Source organism: Colias philodice, chromosome 10 (genome assembly GCF_061535455.1).
Source record: "Colias philodice isolate Cphi_HAF_F1 chromosome 10, ilColPhil1 Martin Lab GWU primary, whole genome shotgun sequence".
Lineage (NCBI taxonomy): Eukaryota > Metazoa > Arthropoda > Insecta > Lepidoptera > Pieridae > Colias > Colias philodice.
Window position 1 is genome coordinate 9,180,848 of NC_143095.1, and position 17,814 is coordinate 9,198,661.

The 17,814-nt window shown below is 35.8% G+C and overlaps 2 protein-coding genes across 2 annotated transcripts; both read right to left on the reverse strand.

The window, feature by feature from the left end:
* Positions 1-7,265: 7,265 nt before the first annotated feature.
* Positions 7,266-12,523, reverse strand: LOC149485371 (uncharacterized). The gene is made up of 4 exons (XM_089699659.1): positions 12,439-12,523; positions 11,208-11,325; positions 8,445-8,589; positions 7,266-7,614 (listed from the first exon to the last, which is right to left on the reverse strand). Exons 1-4 carry the CDS (start codon positions 12,521-12,523, stop codon positions 7,288-7,290), a joined length of 675 nt encoding a protein of 224 aa, XP_089555785.1. The 3' UTR covers positions 7,266-7,287.
* Positions 12,524-13,915: 1,392 nt separating this feature from the next.
* LOC149485372 (uncharacterized) lies at positions 13,916-17,803 on the reverse strand. Its single transcript, XM_089699660.1, has 4 exons — positions 17,639-17,803; positions 16,686-17,337; positions 16,331-16,607; positions 13,916-15,930 (listed from the first exon to the last, which is right to left on the reverse strand). The coding sequence occupies exons 2-4, from the start codon at positions 17,327-17,329 to the stop codon at positions 14,491-14,493; spliced, it is 2,361 nt and encodes a 786-aa protein (XP_089555786.1). The 5' UTR covers positions 17,330-17,337; positions 17,639-17,803; the 3' UTR covers positions 13,916-14,490.
* Between the last annotated feature and the right edge of the window lie 11 nt (positions 17,804-17,814).

Sequence of the window (17,814 nt, forward strand, 5' to 3'; positions counted from 1 at the left end):
TTTCCGTACACAATCTTATATCATCTGACTTCTCTTTCCGGCTTAGACTTTTTTGTTTTAAATGTTCTTGGAAGTTCTGCTCTCCTTTTTTTTTACCTTCCTCATCGGCATTTTTATACGACTCACAAAGATCGCATTGGTCTTTCTTTGGACAGAAAAAAGAAATATTGAACTCAGTATTAAATATACGAGTGTATGTATCGTAAGTGGCTGCTTCTTTATTTGCAGATGCCCGCTGCTCCTTGTACAGACGATGAAGTTGAGCAATAGTTAAACCACCATCGATGAATTCTCGAGAAGTGTTTGGTCTTAGGTAGTGGCTTTCCACTCTTGAAATAGAATTAATGTGCAAACGAACCGATTCTTTAATCTCATCATCCATCTTAGTTTGTTTGCCGTGTTATGCCTCTTTTATCCTGTGGAATAATTCCTACATCGCTTACTTTGGCGTCAATAACTGTACGTACAGTTCTTTCTGCAATTCCTAAAGTGTTCAAAAGGAACATCTTGCACACACGTATACTCTTACCATCTTTAATAAAATAGAACCCACAATTGGCTTTTCTTGGTCTCACTGCATCGGTCCTTATACGTCGGCAAGCAGGTATCAAAGGTGTGATGCAAGAGCTTAAAAAATCTCTCTGTCTTTGTAAACATCCTAAGTCCCAATAAGACTTAAATATTTGAAGTCTTGATTCTTCAGAGATTTTTTTAGAACAAGAAAGTCTGCATTTATCTGTGCACGGTGGTTTCATACTTTTAGCATTAACAGTCTTGTCAGAACTGGATTCATACTCATTGCCTGTATTTTTCAGCACCTTCTTTTGATTTCTCTTCCAAAGATGTGGATTTTAGAAATAAAACAAACCAATTACAAGTTTTTATTTTTATTTATCAAATAAAACAATTGAATTTACTCTACAGGCCAATTGTAAATAGTTTCCCAGTATTGATTATACTCGGCAAGGGCGTAGCCAGGATTTTGTACAGGGGGGGGCAGGTTGAGAAAATCATAGAGAAACTGAATTTATGTTTTCATACATTAGGTATAAAGGTGAAAGTTTGTGAGTGTGTGTGGACGGATGCATGTTTGTTACCTCTTTCAAGCAAAAGCTACTGAACACATTACGATGAAATTTGGTATGTAGGTAGCTGAAGACTCAGAATAACACATACATAGATAGGGGTAGAGTAGGTGTAGGGTAGGTTTAGTTTAGTTAGGGTAGGTGTAAGATTGATTACTGGGCAGGACGACGCGACGTCCGCTGGGTCAGCAAGTGTAACAATAAAAAAACGAATTTTAACCAGAAACAGAATAGTTTTAATTACTTAAACAGTAACTTGCGTGGTTGTTCACAAAATCTATTTAAAACTTTTTCAATAACTTCGCCTTTCTTTCCTTCTACCATTTTCCTATGTACGCTTAACATACATAGGCCGTTCAGACGATTTTCTGACATTGTAGACTGCAACCACGTTTTTACTCGCCGTAAGGTGGAAAAAGACCGTTCTATATTGGCCGTGGTGCATGGTTGCGCCAGTAAAATAAGTATGGCCCTCTTTGTGGCGGGGAAGAAAGTATTTGCCTCTTTAACCGTGTTGGTAAAATCCATTTTCTCTAACTCTTCATTTGGAATCCCCTTGTCTTTCCACAATTTATACCACAATTCTGCTTCAGGCTCGATAGCGAGCTCGTAAAAATTGGTGAATGCTTTGCAATTCTCTTGGAAATCACTGAGGGTCATTGATAACATTGTGTTTGGGTGCAATGACATTAGGCTGAAGGCTGGCAGATGCTCATTCGAAAAGCGTTGATCGAGTGCGGAAATTAAGGAATCTAAATAGGGTATTATAATAGATCTTTTGAGAGAGGTGAAATAAAATTCGCTCAGTTCGCCAGCCCGCCCGCCTGCTAGGGGGGGGCAGCTGCCCCCCCTGCCTCCCCCTCGCTACGCCCATGATACTCGGCAGGAATGTACGGTTTTAACATTTTTAAATCCATCATTTTGCACGCCTCATAAGCGAAGCGTTGAGGTGGGTACTACTGTCACTTCGCGCAAAACATCTGATTTTTCAAACTTAAAATGTCTTTATGTATCATACATTGCACTTGTAAGATAACACATACACACACATATTAAGAAAAAACACTATTTTTAACGTTCATGATATTTTTGATGTCATTTTTGTTATTTAAACTAGTTAAAAAACAGTTTAAAAAAGTTCTGTCTTGGACGTCCGTGTGTCTGTATGTGCGGATCCTTTTTCTTGTTAACACGATAGCGACCGAAATACTTTACTAATCGAGTCTTTTTTTTTCTCTTACGCTTGAGTATGCTCAGGAATAGAACCCTTTCATTTTTCAGGGTCTGATTCGATGTGGTTTAATTGTTATTAAATAAACAAAAAAAAATAATAATTAATAAATATTTATTAAAAAAAAATTATGAGGCGTGCACTTTTGGATTTTCCAAATTATTTTTCTTTGCAATAGGAACTGGACCTGGATATTTCTTTTGTAAAGGGAGAGTGATGTTAGGAAACCACTGCTGAATGTCATAGATAATATCTTGTTGAGGCATGTAAACAACAAATTTTAATTTTATGTCGGTACACTCTATAATGATTGAATGGACATATTCAACTATCTACAACGTGTCCGCCTTTATGTACGCCTCGATTGGCGCCGGGAGCTGGTGATTACCCAAGAGGACTTGACCTGCAAACGTATCCTCGTCGTAGGACGAGTCCCCGTCTTCCTGCTTCAATGTAATCAGGCGGGCAATAAGCCCATAACACAATAGTATACCCAGATTTAGGAACAGATTTGCCAAAATATGGTTGGTGAGTGACGAGTATGTCGTACTCTTTCTCGCATAACGGTATAAAACCTTCTGCTGTTATTGCAAATTCGTTGGTCCTATGGTAGGGTGCTACGCCCGGAAACCCCATCATGTCTATATCAGAGAACATGGGTTCGTTTCGTGGTTTTGTGGCTACAGTAGACAACTTAGTTGGTCTTGGTTCAGTCGCGTTTGGATCGCGTGTAGGTAAAGGTGGGGCAGCCGCGTTTTCATAACCCTTCGGTCCTTTTGTTAAGAATTTAGTTTTCTGTCTACCTTTGACGCTGATGCCTCTTGAGCCATTATTGGCGTTTGTGCTTCCATCTTACAATAATAAAACAAATGTATGAAACAAAGAAATAAGAATCAGCAAAACATTCTAAGTCTATGATCGAACTTGAAAAAATTACAAGTGTTTGAAATTTATTCACTTAGAAAAATTTAAACAAATACATACATATGAAATTTAAAAACAGTACAAAATTTTCTAAGTCCAAGAAAAAACTTGAAAAAATTACAAGTGTTGGAATTGTAAACTACAAAATTTTCTAAGTCAAAGGATCAACTTCAAAAAATCTCCTAAAGAAAGATTGACTCAGTATTATATTGAAACTCGATTAGAAGCACTCGAGTCACAATGGTCAAATTTCCTTAATACTCATAAGTCTATCATCGAAAAAGTATCTGACAAAGATGCAACCACTAACCCATATTTTACGGCTGATGTTTACGACGAAACAGAAGACATTTATTTCACTTATAAATCAGAATTAAAAGAGTTGTTAAATACACAACAAGATAATTTAAATTGTAATAATTGTAGTAAAGCATCTCAAGTCACATCTAAAGTAAAGTTACCCAAAATTAGTTTACCTATTTTTTCCGGTTTATATAACGAATGGACGTCTTTTCGCGATCTTTTTGTTTCACTTATTCACAAAAATGAAACTTTGGACGACGTTGAGAAGCTTCATTACTTGAAAACACATTTATCTGGAGAAGCTGAACAATTATTGATATATACTCCTGTAACGGCTTCTAATTATAAGGAATCTTGAGAAACTCTCATTAAGCGTTATGACAATAAGAGATTTTTGTCTAATTGTATTTTGAAACGATTTATGAATCAGCCAACGATTGTAAAATAATCTTCAAATTTAATTAAGAACCTTTTAGATACGACACTTGATTGCTTACACGGTTTGCGTACATTAGGTATAGATGTGAGTTCATGGGACCCAATCATAATATACATAATTAGCTTAAAATTAGATTCCGAATCGCGTAAGTTGTGGGAAGTGAGAGTTAGTTCGAAAGATGAATTACCATCTTTTGATAGTATGAAGGAATTTTTAAAAACCCGATTTCGTTCCTTAGAATATCTAGATCCTAAACAAAATGTTACTCGTTCACATAATCCTAAATCGTTTCATGTAGCTTCTGTGTCTTGTATTCTATGTTCTGGTGATCATAAACTGTGTCACTGCAAAGAATCCGGCTCGAAGGACCAAAAAATGTTCGAACCAAGGCCAAAAAGTTCCAAGTGAGCAACAAAAAATTTATTATTCTAAAATAATATATGTTTTCATAAAAACATTACAATAGCGTGATCTAACTTTGCCTTAAAACAAAAATATGCCATCTCTTGGCGAATAGCAGAACTAAATATTTTCTATGCATTATATAATTAATGATAAACACAACTTCAATAGCGCGATGTAAAAACACACGTTTTCGGTACAGCGACATCTAGCGACAAGTAGTTACAACTTTTATCTAATCAGAACATTTAACAATTGAAAAGAAAATTTTTAACTACCGCCTTTCTCGGGCCAGAAGGATAGTAGAAAATGCCTTCGGTATAATGACGTCCAAATTCTGAATATATCGGATTCCAATATACTTGGGTCCTGATAAAGTTGACAAAATTGTCAAAGCAACTTGTGCACTTCACAACTGGCTCATGAAGACAGCCTTGCACAATTATGCACCTGTCAGAATTGTAGACACAGGTGATCGACCAGGTTCTTGGAGACAGGAACCTTCTTCAAGTAATATTGCAGATCTTGTGCAACAAGGAAGTAATAATACATCTCGGTTGGCAGAACAAAAACAAACTGACTTTACAAAGTATTTCACCGGAGAAGGTGCCGTTCCATGGCAAAGAAGCAGAATATTTAAAAAAAACCTACCTAAGTTCCTTCTATGTTCGTGCTTATATTTGAATAATAAAAACTAATTACTAACTAAAATAAAATTATAATTTTATTATAATTTATTTAACTTACCACATTCTGAAAGGTTTTTCTGCTCTTGATAACACCCGACAGAAATCTGTCAGCAATTTCAAACCACGCCAATGAGGGCACATAAATGTCATCAGCGCCAGATCCAGTCCCAGTGGATTTTTTAATTTTGGCTTTTTCTTGCATGTATGTACTACGGATGTTATTAATTTTGCTGTTTACATCTTGGATTGTACATTCCATGTTGAGGTTATGAATGATTTTTTTTTTTTTTTTTTTATGTCAGAGCAAGCAAAGGGGCAGGTGGGCCACCTGATGGTAAGTGGTCACCACCGCCCATAAACACTTGCAACACTAGAAGTGTTGCAGGTGCTTTGCCGGCCTTTTATGGACAAATAAGCTCTTTTCTTGAAGGCCCCAATGTCGTAGTTGTTCGGAAACACCGCAGGTGGCAAATTGTTCCACAGTTTCACCGTACGCGGAAGGAAGTTGCGGGTGAAGCGGACAGTGGTGGAGCGCCAACCATCCAGATGGTGCGGATGGAACAGATTTTTACGGCGTGTGGTCCGGTGGTGGAACTGTGCGGCTGGTAGTAGATGGAACAATTCCTCAGAGCACTCCCCATAGTAGATTCTGTACAGTATACAGAGAGACGCAACGTCTCTTCGCACTGACAGAGGATCGAGCCTATCGGAAAGCCTACGGTCATCGACAATTCGAGCTGCTCGACGTTGGATGCGGTCAAGAGGAAGGAGTTGGTATGAATGATGCGTTGTATTGCGGCATTTCTTGCGTCTTTATTTTTGTAATCTTTTAATCTCACATTCCACAACACTTCCTCCGTTTCATAAAGCTCTACAAACCTCACCATCTCCCGTTCACTCCACTTTTTCTTGGATGTCGCCATTTTGTTTTCAAAAAATGAATCCGAGTGAACTTGAAAAGTAGAGCAGAGTCCGAGTCAACTCGGACGAGTGCGCTCGGACCGAGTACGCTCGGATTACATGTTTATGGCCTATCCGCACTCGCACTCGAATCACGGCGCGAATCGCGCCGCAAAGCGCGGCGTGGTTCGCGCCTCGATTGCCCAACAGTCCACACTCGCAGGGTTCGCACGTCTTGTAATTTTCTCAAAGTTTATTTGTAGTAGTTATGGACAGTGAAACCACTACAGCATCTGCTTTACTACTTTGCTCTTTAGCAATTTATAGTTACGCCTTAAAGAAAAAACGAACAATTCAAAAGAAGTACAGAAAACGGAGATGGTGGATTACCACTATTCACAGAAACAGAACCAGGTCAGTACCATACCAACTTATTTTCTCGTAGAGGTCAGAGGTTAGAATATAGTTAGTATGTAGTAGGTACCTACAAGATGGGTCAAATAGCTATATAAAATTACACTTTAACGGTTAAATGAAAATGAAAAAAATTGCAGAACCTTCAGATGAATTCAAAAAGTTTTCCCGGATGTCATTAAATGATTTTGAAAATTTGCTTTTGCGAAAAGCCATTCCTGCCCGGATACGTCTTGTTATAACACTGAGATACTTAGCAACAGGAGACGACTTCATTAGTCTTCATTATTTGTTCAAAGTTTCACCACAAATAATATCAGAAATTATAGCAGAAGTTTGCCATGCCCTATGTGAAGTGTTGAAGGATGAAATAAAAGTAAGTATATAAATTAAATCAACTTTAATACGCATAAGTACATAGAACAAAATCGCAAATCTAGAATATAATCTCGCAGAATCAACCATATATTTCTCATTAGGACATTTATTTAAAGCAATAAAAAACAAATTCGGTAATATCAGTAAGTAGGTATTTAACTTAAGTCAAAAGCTGCCTGAATTATCTAGATTTTGATTAGATTTGTTTGCACCTTGGTTCTGTGGTATACGAAGGACAGGATAATGTGGTGCACGAATAAGCTGGTGGGATCGAATGATGATATTAGAAGCTGGGGCTGATAATACTTGTCTATTTTGGTAATGAGTATTTTGATTAGCCTGTCCATAATGCAATGGAGGCTTTGAAAGCGTAGATGATGATGTGCCCGGTCTTTGAGGTGGTGATGGAGACATCACAGGATCTGGGGCTGATAATACTTGTCTATTTTGGTAATGAGTATTTTGATTAGCCTGTCCATAATGCAATGGAGGCTCTGAATGCGTAGATGTTGATGTGCCCGATCATGGAGGTGGTGATGGAGACATCATAGGGTCATCATATTGGTATCGTAAATACATACCGTCAATGTCGTGCATCAACTGCAATTTATTCTTTTCAGATAATTTTCGCAACTTATTTGCTAATAATTTTCCGTACAAATCGCAATCATCCTCTTGCAGAACAGGCTGTGATTGATTCCTTTTTAGCGTGGATTGGAAGGTGGCAAGTGCTTCTTTCACGACGTTTCCTGCTTCAACCAGTTCCGAAGAGGTTTTGCGTCGGCGGATTGAATGGTCGCTGTCTTTATTCTCTTCAATAGCTTCTGTAGCCTGCTTCTCCCCAGTTTCCTAAAAAAAACACATATATTTAGGTACTGTTTTAGGAAGTTTCTATATAATGTTTTCTTTTTTGCAGATACCATCTTGTCCAGAAGAATGGCTGCGTATTGAAAGAGGATTTGCAAGGAAGTTTCCTCGAGCGGTTGGATCCATTGACGGCAAACATATTGTTCTCGACTGTCCATTCAATTCTGGTTCTGCATACTATAATTATAAAAGAACCTTCAGTATAGTATTACTGGCATTCGTTGACAGTCAGTACAATTTCATATTTGCTGACATAGGTTGCCAAGGCAGAATAAGTGACGGTGGAGTTTTTACAAATATGTAGTATTTTATGGAACAAGATGTGCACAAACAGCTTAAATTTACAGATTTCAGAACATTTAATGAAGCCCTATTCTGGTCAGCACAATAAGTATTCTGAAGAACGTAAATTCAACACAAAATTATCTTCGGGTCGAGTGGTGGTAGAAAATACTTTTGGTTTATTGGCGGCCAGATTTAGAGTATTTAGAAAACCAATTCCGTTACAACCTGAAAAGTCTAGCCTTATAACACATACTTGTATACTACTACATAACTTCTTGAGACGAAGTTCTACTTCTTTACACATCTATACACCACCCGGATCTATTGACATGTACGATGACGATGGAGTACTTATACAACCTGGATCATGGAGGACAAATCAAGATAATACATCCGCTATTCGTAACTTGAGAACAGTGCCTCGGCGACCAGCAAATAGCGCCATAGAAATAAGAAAGGAATTCACGAAATATGTATTTAAGTAATATTTAAGTATCTAGCTAATAAAAATAAAGTTGCTTACTTACCGTATTCTTAGTTTTTTTACACGTTAGTTTATCTCCCAAAAAAGCATTCATTGCTTCGAAAGCAAACCAAGTAGGCTGATATATATCATCGGCACCAGCTCCCGATTGAATAGACTTCTTAACTTTCCCCTTGTAGCTCCTATAACTTGAAGAGTACAGGTGCAAAACAAGAAATGTCACAAAAACAAAAAGTTGTGTAATTAACATTTTAATTTTTAAAAGTTAAAAACATTTCAGTGTCACTTAAAAAATTATAAACTACTAATAGAAACATTAGCTTACATTATAAAGTCTTAATTTTAGGAATGTACAATATTTAAATTGTAGGGGCTTGTTATGTGCGGGTGTAATGAAAGATGAATAACTACGCAAAGGTTATATCTCGTTAACTACATATATTTATTCGTATGTAATTAATATTCGACCTATGCGACCAACCCGCGTCCCGACAAGCCCGTAACTGTCTATGCATAACGCACAAACTGTTTATATACGAGTTACCGTGTGAACCTATATGGTGTGAACTTTCTTAGTAGGCACTACACTTGAAATTCGTTAACTCGTAAATTGGCTTGTCGTCGCTACATCATTCCCCCCTTAAAATAAAAAGGGTATACAAGTAAAAATATCTTACAATAAAATTAAACAATAAACAGATGGGTGTATATAAAATGTTCACAAGATAAATCAATCAATACGTATCGTATACAAGTGGTTTACAGTTAACACCTAATTTCGTTAAACTATTTATGTTATTACAAAAACTTGGTTGGTTCTTCTAAGTGGCGTGCGATAATTGTTACACGTCATCTAACACTTAGTAACATTAACATTTCAAATCTCAATACGTTATTTACATTTGTATCGTTTAGTATTACAAAGGCTATTACTATATACTCATAAGCCATAAATCAAAAGTACTTAAATTTCTAAGTTGTAAACATTTCAATCAAAACTCAACACAAACATAAATTTGAAATACCATACTTAAAACGTTAAACAATGAACTCGTTTCAAAATTACTTAAGTTCTATTATTTATTAAATACGATGTGTTGATTACTAAGTAATATGCATATACATTTCTATGAACTCTTATGAATACTTATTATCATCGTAATTCTAATAAATATAAAATAGTTGAAACAATTACAAATACAATACTATTATTACCTAAATCGTACTGGTAATCGTATAGCTCTTCCACTACGCGTGGTATGTGTATTAGGCAATTCGCTACTTGGAATTTGTAACGGAACCTTAATATCTGCCCCAGATGTCGTATCACTATCATCATTCAAATAATATGCAGGTTTTAGACGGTCTACAGATATTCTAACTTTCCTGCTAGTCATTTGAATGTAAAATACCTTTTCCTCTCGACTCAACACACGATAAGGACCGTCGTATGTTTGTTATAAAGGCTTACGTACTGCGTCGTTTCTTACAAAAACATAATCGCACTTTTCTAAATCGGGGTGAATAAATATGTTCCGCTTTTTATTCTGCCTAATAGCTACTGACTGATATTTCCTAATAGAGTCTCGTAATTTACTTACATACTCAAGACTGCTATCTATTTCTAAACTCGATTTTTTATCGTAATAATCACCTGGTAATCGTAAAGTTGTTCCGTACGTAATTTCTGCTGCGCTTATGCCGGTATCACTTCTTACTGCTGTTCTAAGTCCTAGCAACACAGTTGGTAATTCCGTAATCCGTAACCCAAGATGATGATATATTGCATAAACGAGCCGTTAATGCCGCTTTAAGCAACCTATGTCAACGCTCTACCGCCCCGTTACTCTGTAGGTGGTAAGGTGTCGTACGTAACTTATTAATACCTAATAACTTCATTAGTGTAGCAAATAATTGACTTTCGAATTAGCGTCCTTGATCGCTTGTTAGTTTTTCAGACAACCAAAACGAGAGATCCATCCTTCATATATTACACGCGAAACCGTTTCAGCAGTTATATCTCTCGTAGGAAAACATTCTGGCCATCGCGTCCCCCTGTCACTATGGTTAGGCAATACGTCCTAAAACCTTCTGGTGAAGTGGGTAAAGGTCCAATTAAATCAACATGAATATGTTCAAACTTATCGCACTGCAGAAACGATCCTAAACCTGACATTGTATGTCGATTAAACTTCGATCGTTGACATTCAATGCATGTTTTAGTCCATTGGCCAACGTGACGATTCATATTTGGCCAATAAAAACGATTTTGAATCAATTTGCGTGTAGTCCTTATTCCGGGATGACATAAATTATGTACACTATCAAAAGCAATAACGTCGAAATTTATCAGTCAAATATTATATACATGAGTATCCGATGCGTCCGTCATAAGTGCGAGCGATGCATCGGCCCTAGGGTGCTAAAAAATCTGCACTTTATAAACCAAAACATAGTTTGAGTTACCTCGGCGATAAAAAATAATGACCATTTATACGGTCGCCGTAAACTAAGATCTAAAGTCATTAACTTAGTACCAAATGTCTTAATTACACTACCGTTTGCCGCGTAAGGTTTATAATCACTACACAGTACACTCACTCGCGGATCGGTTATTTTTCGACACTGGTAAAATTAAAAGTCGGCTCTCCTGCTGCTTCTGCCACGCACAACAAGGTTGAATGTACTTGCTGGCGTTATGCTTAAAGCAGTAATGAAAAAACATAACCAATTTGGTTTTCTCTGTTTTGAGCTTCCTGCACGATCGCGACTTCGTGATGCGGAACGATGCGTGCTATTTTCATACCTTCGACCGCTAAACGATTTGCCTTTCGAGCCTGCACATTCCAGCTGGTTCATCCGCTGCTTTAGTTGTGCTAACTGCTCGAGGTTTAACGGTACCGACGAAACTGCTCTAACTGGAACTGCCGGATTCATTTATAATTGTAAACAAACGATATCTATGCAATTCACTATAATAATGTTCACTTTTCGTCGGGAGTCACCATATGTAGGGGCTTGTTATGTGCGGGTGTAATGAAAGATGAATAACTACGCAAAGGTTATATTTCGTTAACTACATATATTTATTCGTATGTAATTAATATTCGACCTATGCGACCAACCCGCGTCCCGACAAGCCCGTAACTGTCTATGCATAGGTAACGCACAAACTGTTTATATACGAGTTACCGTGTGAACCTATATGGTGTGAACTTTCTTAGTAGGTACTACACTTGAAATTCGGTAACTCGTAAATTGGCTTGTCGTCGCTACTTTATTTTTTTTATTATAAAAAAAATAAAGTAATAAACTTTTGGCAAATGCAAAAACTGGAAATGTCCACTATGGACCATACAAGGAATGTCCAACTTAATATATTTTTTTACTAATTATACATGAGGAATGCTTTCAAAGTAGGATTGAGCCCCTTCAGAATATTTTATTTATTAATTTAATAAGTCCTTGTACTTTTCTGCACTAATAGGTAAAAAATTATTATAGGAAATATATGTGTTGTGTGCTTTTGCATTTGTATTTATTTATAAGCAATAAAGAATTTTCATTTCATTTCATTTCATTTCATTTCATTTCATTTCAAAATTCTGGCAATTCAAATTCTTTAGATGTGATTGATCCAGTTTCCTTTTATGCCACTGTGGGTGATTTCTCCCATTAACCATTATAATAATTACTTCTGTGTAAAATAACTCTAGGGTGTTCTCTTACGCACATTATTATTTCTCTTTGGGACTGCACAGGAAATGAGCATTTTTTCAGATACTGATTTTGAAAAACACTGTAAATTTTCTGATTTCTGAGTTCGTCTATTCCTACCTCAGTCACCTCAAAAGGTTTGGGTCTTTTGCGACTAACTCTCAGCAAATCATACCACTGATATGGAACCTCCATGTGGGTTTTTAGATTGATAAGGCCCATGTTTTTGTCTCATTCTAAGTATGAATGTCCTCGGACAGGATATGCAATTTTGATGGAATCTCCTTTAGTAATACCAAATATAGATAAAAATGCCTTACAGCAAACGGGTACTTCCTTAGTGTCATCATTCTCTATCACCCTCACTTTGTAAGTGAAATGAGTTTGGTGGAAATTAGCATCCATTTCATCTATCTTTCTACTTCGCCTCCTTTCTATTGAACACACGTACATTCATTAAGCCACATAACTCATAAGTATAAATTTAGATCATCTGTGCTCTTCATGCTGTTGAAATCTTTAAGTAATTTCACAGGTTGCTCTGATGATATTCTATCAAAATATTTTAATCTTTTACACCTACAATCCCACCCTATATTATAAGTTAGGTACTCTATGCCTACAATTATCTCCCGGCTCGCTTGGACATTCCTTCTTACGTTCCATTACACTATGGACCTTTCCTGTTTTGTTCCTGTTTATAGATTTGAAACTTATGTTATACATCTGACTTAACTTGTTATTACACTTTTTGTGTGATGCTAAATAACAATACGCGGGAAAACGAATGTATTGCCATAAAATTTTTTTTTTGAATTTTAGTGACATTCCTGGTTTTGCACCTGTACTCTTCACTTGACAAAGTTGACATGAGAGAATCTTTTTTCTTTTTCAACTCATTTACTGGTATTTCCATCACAGTACATATCCTCATCCAAGCATCGTGCTGTTTTAATTTATTTTTATAATCTTTCAAATTAACATCCCACAATACCGGCTCAACACGAAAACAATCAATAAATGCGAGTTCTAATTCGTTATTCCACACGATATTCATTTTCAAACATCAACTTTTTTTTTTTTTTTTTTTTAACGTGAGGAAATTCATCATGAATACCGACTGCTTCGGGGGCAGCAGCACGGTTATGTCAGACTCCTACTGACTAAAACCTCACGGTGGCCTACTACCGCGCAAGTAAAGAGGGGATCCCGGGATCTCCGGTAGGAACGCTCACGGTACCCCTCGCGCGCCTGCCATTGGCAATCCACTCGAATGTAGTCGCGACTACCCTACGCGCATGCCTATCACTGCAACAGACTGCAGCCACAACAGTCTGTCACCCTCCTCGCGTTGCCTATTGAATGTGCGCAGCCCCCGCCGCGTTCTAATTCGTTATTCCACACGATACTCATTTTCAAACATCAACTTTGCGCAACGAATAAAATTCTGACATCAACACATCGCTCGTGGGACATTCTTTGAAAGTATGCATATCGGCCATCGTGGGAGAACGATTTTTTTTTACTTCATAACTGGTTCTTTATATACTTCTTGTAATCTTTAGCGCTTATATAACATATTTTTTTTAGGGACGTAAATATAAGTTAATTTGAACAAGTTATAGACGCTTAAATTTTTTGAGCGAATGGTGATGACTGATGAGATTTGCTGAAAATGGTAATGATTATATAATTATGGTAATTAGTTATTGTAAAACGGTAATTAGAAATCAAACAACATAATATATTAGATATTGACATTTATTAACAATCAATAAAATTGAATACTTACTCTTATTACTAAATTACCTATAAAAAATATAAATTTTGGTCAATCAAATGCTTATATCACAATGTAAAAGAGGGAAAGCTGCACTAATTCTTAACTAAAGGCACTTCTCAAATAACAAATACGTGCAAAATTAAAAAAAATTCTCAACAAATCTCAAATATTTCTTAAAATCTAAATAATTCTTAGCTACCTTAATTGTATTTTTTGATAAATCAGATCGATCACTCTCGTTGACTAAATACTTAATGTTCGATAAATGCAGTCTCCTCATGCATCGTATTTTCCGAGCTTTATTTTTTGGCATGTATCTTAATATCTTTTAAGTTTATTATTATTTTTTATTTATTATCACAATGTTTATTTGTTTATTTTTATTTATTAGTTTATTATATTAGCTTATTATATTTAATATCACAATGAAAAATGCTGAAAACTACACTACTTTCTAACTTTACGCATTTCGCAAATTAAACATAACAACAGTTTGAAATAAACTTAGAAATTCAACATATTAATGAAAAACAATAGCAACCATTGTGGTTGCTCCCCAAAATATCGTTATATCAAAATTAAATACATACTAAACTGCAAAATAAACTTTCTTTCTGGGATAAACATCAAGCTCGTCCTCAGAATCGCTTAAATTGAAAAAACTACGATTTGGTTTTGATTGAGCTTGTAAGTTATCCGTACTTGCTACGAAGGGCGGTGAATTTTCGTCATTTGGCTCAATATTTTTGGTATCAACTTTTCCTAATTCCGATTCTTTTATTTCAGTCGAACTTTTTCTACGAATTATAAAATTTTTATCTGAATCTGAATCACTGTCATCTTTATGCGCACATGATTTTTCATCTGTAGAGGGATTTTCTATTATCGAGGTTTTGGAGCGTACAAAATTTTCAATTGCACCCGAAAAATTTGCTTCGATACCACTAACGTTGTACATATTTACCATTTCATTAATGCTTATATTTTCTAAATGCATCTTACTGTCCGCTGTAATATCCGAGAGCTTTGTGACTTCACTGTGTGATTTTGAAGCTGGTTTTATTATTAAGTCTGACGTAATGCGCACGTTTTCGCTGTTTGGCTCTAATATTTCGGGACGGACCTTGTATTTAGGAGGTTTAGTAATAACTATATCTTTTGGCTGGCCAGTAATCAAAAGTTTTTGTTGATTTCCATTATTGTATTTTAGTACTCCAATATGTTCAGTGTGATTACAATCAACCCCATAACAAACAAAGCAGCTAGTTTCTCGAAAGATTAAATTGTTTTGCTCCTTTCCCCATACAACTTGATGGACTTTGTTTGTTCCTTTTAATGGTTGCAATTGATCTGAGGGTATTATTAAATCATTTTCAAAAATTTTATGCTCCTCAATAATTTTTATTATAATACTTGCTGTACTGTAGGTCACAACTGACACAAAATCATCAATTGATACAATATTATTGCCGTGTGCTACGGCGGCATCAGCTAAACGTTTGACTGTTCCTCCAATGCCGTCAGCAGCTCCTTTGCCGTGGCCTGCCTCCGTATAATTCCATGTGACCAATCTTAAATTCGTGTAATACCAGTATAATTTTGAAATTATGTAAAACATGGTTTTGTTCCTATATTGACTGCTTGGGGAGTCTGATTGAAAATGAATCGAATCAATTTTCCCCAGCGATTCCACAAACTCTATAAGCGGAAGAATATGGGCCAACACTGCAGCAGCATCATGGCGCATGCAATCACTGACCGTACAAAATGACTGACAAGTGATTTGGCCATCGAGCATATAATATACAACTGCTGTGTGAAGAGTCAACTCTTTTCTGCTTCCACCAAAGTGAAATGCCTGGATTTCAGCAGCATATTTAAAGGCATAATTCTCACTGAAGTCAATATGTATAATTGCTTCACTCTCTTTTAATTGGTCTTTCAAATTTTTCATAGCAGTGAATTGCCACCTGCGAATACCTTCATGTTTTAAAAAAATCGGCATCAAGTTTTCCAGTTCCTCTACCGCCTTTTTGGGTGAAACAGATATTTTTTTTGTACTAGTAACACGCTTTTCCTTCTCTTTGCCTTTTGCAATAAACTTTTCTTTCTCATTTTGCCACATCTCGTAAACTACTAATTCCTGGCTATCCAAATTGTATTCCATATTTTTATTTTGACATTCATCGCATTTTTGCAACAGACATTGCGTATTTAGGCAGCAAACTTGGTTAATTACCTCTTTGGTGCCTTTTTCTTTAATTATTTTTCTTTTGTACAGCGCTTCAATCAAATTACTTACGTTTGCATGAATTTTACATAAGCAAGTTTCTCTTTCGTCAACATTTGATATCTCAAATTCAGCGTCCATTCTGGGTACTTATCAGTACCCAGAATGGACGCTGTTTACAAAAAAAAGAATAGCTAACAGTTTCGTATTCTTCTTCAAATATTTTGTGCAAGTTTCTCATAGTATCTAATAAATAACGTCTTTGTTTTTTTATTTTATTTTGTGTAACAGTTTCCTTCTTTCCTGCAGTCATTCTTGATACATCATCTCTCTCAAAAAAACTAATAATTTTTTTCTTTAGCTCCTCGTATTTATTTTGTTTGCCCGCACGGATATTATCTCGAACAGTGAATTTTCTCGTTTCGGTAAGAACCTTGTGTTTCTTCAAAATAGCTTTGTCAGGAATAACTGTCTCGCTGAACAAGGTTTTGTCTTTGTTTGATTGTAATGTTGCGTAATTCATTTCCAGGGTCTTTTTCATAGCTTATCCAAACAAGATTTTCTTTTTCACTTCTGGTTTCTTACTCTTGTCTTTGAGTAATCTATCCACCTTAGAGTTAGGGCTTTGTAATCTTTTCTTTAGTCTTTCAATAACTTTCCTTGTACGTTGAAGATTTTTTTGCAATGTTTCTATAGTTGATTTATATTTTTGTTCCTTAAGCTTAAATATGTATTGTAAACGTCTCATCCTTTTTTTAGTCTTCTCAAGTAAAGAAGATTCTTTACTTGTTACCAAAAGATTTTGAATAGATACAAGATTTTCCTGTCTTCTATCTTCTAAAGGATCATCTTCTGCCAAATTGTCTTGTCCCTCCTCTTCAATAGATTCTTCTCCTTCACTGCAGCCGGGTGTGTTGTTTTCCATAAGCGCTAAGCCTCTTTTCTGCAATACCTTTTTTGTATAATGTCTTTTAAAAGATTCTCTCCATTTTTTTCGCTGGTTTCTTTGAGCCCGTGGTGTCATTTCTTTTATATTTAATAATTTCTTTGCTTCTTTTCTTTTAAGGTATCTCTGATGTTCTTTTTCTTTTTCTAAAGCATATTTTATTGGATCGGCTTTTATCGCAGCATATCTTTGTCTTCTAGATAATTTAGCTTTCAACAAAATTTCTTCTTTTGTTTTTTTCTTTGGAGGCATCTTGGATACTGTGAATAAAACCAAATTTTAGTTTATGAAAATAAAATTCACAAGATACGTGAGTGAGTAAGTTCATCTAAAAATATTTTCATCAAATTACTCATTACCATTTTTGGCGACTCATTACCGTCCATAATTCGAGAACGGGAAAACTATGGTAATTAGAAAAATGGTAATTAGAGAATCGCACATTTTTGTTCATAGATCGTTATTTCTTATACCTATATTTTTATTATTTATCAAGGCCAAAGAAGTACTTATAGTGGTTAAAATGTGATAAAAATTTATTAAATTAACGTATTAACTTACCAGTAACAGTCGAAATGGGAATGAGATCTATTTTAAAACAAAACACGACGGGACACTACTTTTATTTCTGAGATCGGCAAAAAACACTCTTTAACACGTCTACACTGCTCGGAGGCGGAGCGAAGACTAGTTCACAATCGTACATGTCGATTGCAAGCAGTAAATGGCAACATTTG